We start from the raw sequence: 3,873 nt of genomic DNA, 5'->3' as shown, positions 1-3,873 counted from the left end.
ACAAGAACACCAACTCAAAGATATACATGTACCCCGATTTTTATAGCTGCACTGTCAACAATAACAAACTATGGAAACAGCCCAAATGTTCATCAACTGATGAATGGATAAAGAAAATGTGATATATATGTAATGGGATATACTCAGCCATAAAAAAGAATGAAATCTTAACCATTTGCAACAATGTGGATGGAGCTAGAGTACTATGCTAAGAGAAATATGTCAGTCAGAGAAAAACAAATACCATATGATTTCACTCATATGTGGAATTTATAAAATAAAACAAATGAACAAGAAGAAAAAAAAGAGAGAGAGAGAGAAGGAGGCAAACCAAGAAAGAGACTCTGAACTATAGAGAACAAACAGATGGTTACCAGACAGGAGATTGGCAGGGGGAGTATGTTAAATAGGTGATAGGAATTAAGAAGGACACTCGTTTTGATGAGCACGGGGTGTCCTATGGAAGTGTTGGATCACTATATTGTACACTTTAAACTAATATTACACTGTATGTTAACTAACTAGAATTTAAACAAAAACTTAAAAAAAAAAATCAATGACAGCAGGAACAACAAAACCAAATACATTATAGTTTATTTATGTTAAACTAACTTATTTTAAAAAAAATGAAAACAGTCTCAGATTTAATAGGCCCTATTAAGGAAACTGATAACTTTTTATGCACCCTTATATCCATAACACAATGGACGGATGATGAGAACAAATCAATTCATTCCACAACACTCCCATCAATGAAGGGGAGGTGAACCATGAGAGACTATGGACTCTGAAAAACAATCTGAGGGTTCTGAAGGGGCGGTAGGTGGGAGGTTGGGGGAACCAGGTGGTGGGTATTGGAAAGGGCATGGATTGCATGGAGCACTGTGTGTGGTGCAAAAATAATGAATACTGTTATGCTGAAAAAATTAAAAAATTAAAAAAATAAAAAGAAAAAAATTTTAAAAAAGGGAAAAAAAAAGGAAATCACACTAAAATTAAAAAGAAAACTTTGAACTAGCCCATAAGTTTCAGAAACTATTAAAAAATAAGAACAAATTAATGGTATTTTACTGTGCACTTGGACAGTGTTCATAGTAGGCCAGGTGTTTTAACATGCTGAAGGTCACTAATTTAAATATTGAGCTCTGCATTTTTGTTTTTTGGGTTTATTTTTTCTTTTCTTTCTTTTTTGTTTTGTTTTGTTTTTTCTTTTTTGCTTTCTGGCAATATCTCAGAATGTTTGGAATGCTTCACAGATATTTTTGAAGTGCTTAATTTCTTCTGGGAATCAACCTTCCCTGTTTCTTAAAATCAAATAGTAATATACTAGTAGAAAAATAATGAACAATGATATACCATTACATTAAAACTGGCAGTATAAGCTTTACATGTATTCTAGGAGATTGGTACATATTTGATCACCTAATTCTCAAATCATACATATTCTAATAGCTTTGCAAATATTAGTTCATTTAATCCTCAAAGCAACCCATGGCAATGGGCAATATCTTATCATTGACTTATCTCCATTTATAGGGTTACAACCAGCATAAACTAATCCAGTCATTCATATTTTCAGGGTTACCAGAAAATGCAGAATATTATATATTCACATGTACACAATTTATTCTTTCACCTTTGTCAAGATAAAACAACGGAAATGGAGACTGAAGGAGCAAAATCAACCACAGAAAATGTCTGATAATTTAATCATCAAAAGTGATCCCAGAACAAGGAGTGTCTACATTTCAATTGGTTTGCATTGTCAATTTGCCGAATAAAATAATTAGAACAATTGTTCACCTCTTCTTGAAGACAGGGACTCAAAGAGTAACTCAGTAACATATGGCCAAATAATTAGTAACATATACAGCTTATAATCTTGATGGTCTCCACCAACTTTTTTGGTTTTCATATGTACCCACTATGAATGGAACACTAGAGGATCTCTTACACTAATCAATCTAGCCCAAAGACAATCAGAGTCTTATAACTTCACACTGTCCTAATATTAAAAGGACCATTGCTATGTGACTTCTATCTGATTTCCTAAGAGCCAGTGAAACCACCATTGCTTATTATGAATGACATCAAATGTCCCTGATGAAGAATGTTCTGCGGGTGCAGAATCTAGATTCAGTTTCCCAAAGAAAGCTAAATTTACTCACTCATCTTTACATCACCTATTTATTCTAGTCTTTCATCCTTTAAACACACATGTAATGAGAATGTGCTGTGTATCCAATACTATATGGGAGTTGGGACAATAAACCAAGAAAAATAGCCCCTGCTGCCAAGGAGCTTCTCATATGGGGTGGTTGACAGACAATTCAACCTATATCTTTGATATAACATGATAAAGAACATAATGAGTCACCAAGTATTGCACAAAGTATTTAGTGAACACTAACTGGAAAGCAATTATTTTTATTTATTCTATTTCAAGTATCTTTCACAGAGTAGAATGATTTGGAGAGCCTATTTCTGAATGAGAGGGTGAAAATATTTTAACGTATTGGGGATGAAAGAGTTACCTTTAATTCTGAAAAATGATAACGAATTTCGAAGAGTTGACATACTAGGCATTTATGGCATGATGACAGTGGAAGGGCAAGCTATATCTTGAATATTCTTAAATAATTTAAATTCTTATTCATTTAAAAGCCAGTTTCTTTCTAATAGCTTTTTGAGGGCATTCTTTACATCCTTGTTTCTGAAGCTGTAGATTATTGGATTAAACATGGGAAAGACAACAGTATAAAACACCGCAACGACCTTGTCTGTGTCTAGGGAATAGCTGGTCGTGGGACGTAAGTACATAAACAGGAGCGTTCCGTAGAATAGCGTGACTGCTATGAAATGGGAAGTACAGGTGGAGAATGTTTTGCTCCTGCCCCCTGAGGACTTGATGCTCAAAACAGTGATAAGGATACAGGTGTAAGAGATACATATGACCACAAAAGTGCTTGTCTGAATGAAGCCACACAAGGCAAAGAGCAAAAGCTCATTGATATGGGTATCGGAACACGACAAAGCTAGGAGAGGTGGGATATCACAGAAAAAATGATTCACAATATTGGAGCCGCAAAATGGCAGCCTGAACGTGAGGCATACGTGTACCATCGCAGTCATGCTTCCACTGCAGTAGGCCAACACGATGGAGCAGACACAGACTCTCCTGGACATAAGTGTGGAATAGAGCAAGGGGTTACAGATGGCTGCATAACAGTCATATGCCATTGCTGCTAGAATAAGGCACTCAGCATCAGCAAAACAACCAAAGAAAAACATTTGTATGGCACAGCCATAAGGAGAGATGCTTTTCCGGGAGGCTAAGAAATTCACCAACATTTTAGGGGTGATTGCTGAAGAATAGCAGATGTCTAAGAAAGACAGGTTGCTGAGAAAAAAATACATGGGGGTGTGAAGACTTGAGTTGATATTAACTAGGATTATTAAACTCATATTTCCCACCAAAGTTAGTGTATAGACTATGAGAAATACCAAGAATAGTATAACTCTGAGAGGGAGATAATCTGTGAATCCAACAAGGAGAAATTCAGTTGGCATGGTAAAATTCATCTCCAACATCTTGGTTTTCTTGTTTTTCTTGTCCAAAACAGACGCTATCAGAATACGTGAGTTGACTTGAGTGATGTATGAAGCGAGAATATCTTTATTCTCCTTTTTAAGGAAGCCAATAGAAGGATAATATAATCACAGCTATGACATTTTCTGTGATCTATTTGGTTTGTTTACTTTTCTTATCATTTTCTTTAAAGGAGGTAGTTAAACGTCTTCGTTGGTACCGGGTGATGTTATTCTGAGTTGGTGTTCGGAGGAGCAGTCACTCTCTAAAATCTGGGCACTTTA

At 35.5% G+C, this 3,873-nt stretch overlaps 1 protein-coding gene across 1 annotated transcript; it reads right to left on the bottom strand.

Moving 5' to 3' along the window:
* Positions 1–2,649: 2,649 nt before the first annotated feature.
* On the bottom strand, positions 2,650–3,591 carry LOC116598279 (olfactory receptor 5AS1-like). The gene has a single exon (XM_032356868.1). It carries the CDS (start codon positions 3,589–3,591, stop codon positions 2,650–2,652), a length of 942 nt encoding a protein of 313 aa, XP_032212759.1.
* Positions 3,592–3,873: the final 282 nt, after the last annotated feature.

This window comes from Mustela erminea, chromosome 9 (genome assembly GCF_009829155.1).
Source record: "Mustela erminea isolate mMusErm1 chromosome 9, mMusErm1.Pri, whole genome shotgun sequence".
Classification (NCBI taxonomy): Eukaryota; Metazoa; Chordata; class Mammalia; order Carnivora; family Mustelidae; genus Mustela; species Mustela erminea.
This window is presented reverse-complemented; position numbering and strand designations above follow the sequence as displayed.

Coding starts and splice junctions, on each gene's coding strand:
- LOC116598279 (XM_032356868.1), bottom strand. CDS start 3,591: ATGTTGGAGATGAATTTTACCATGCCAACTGAATTTCTCCTTGTTGGA.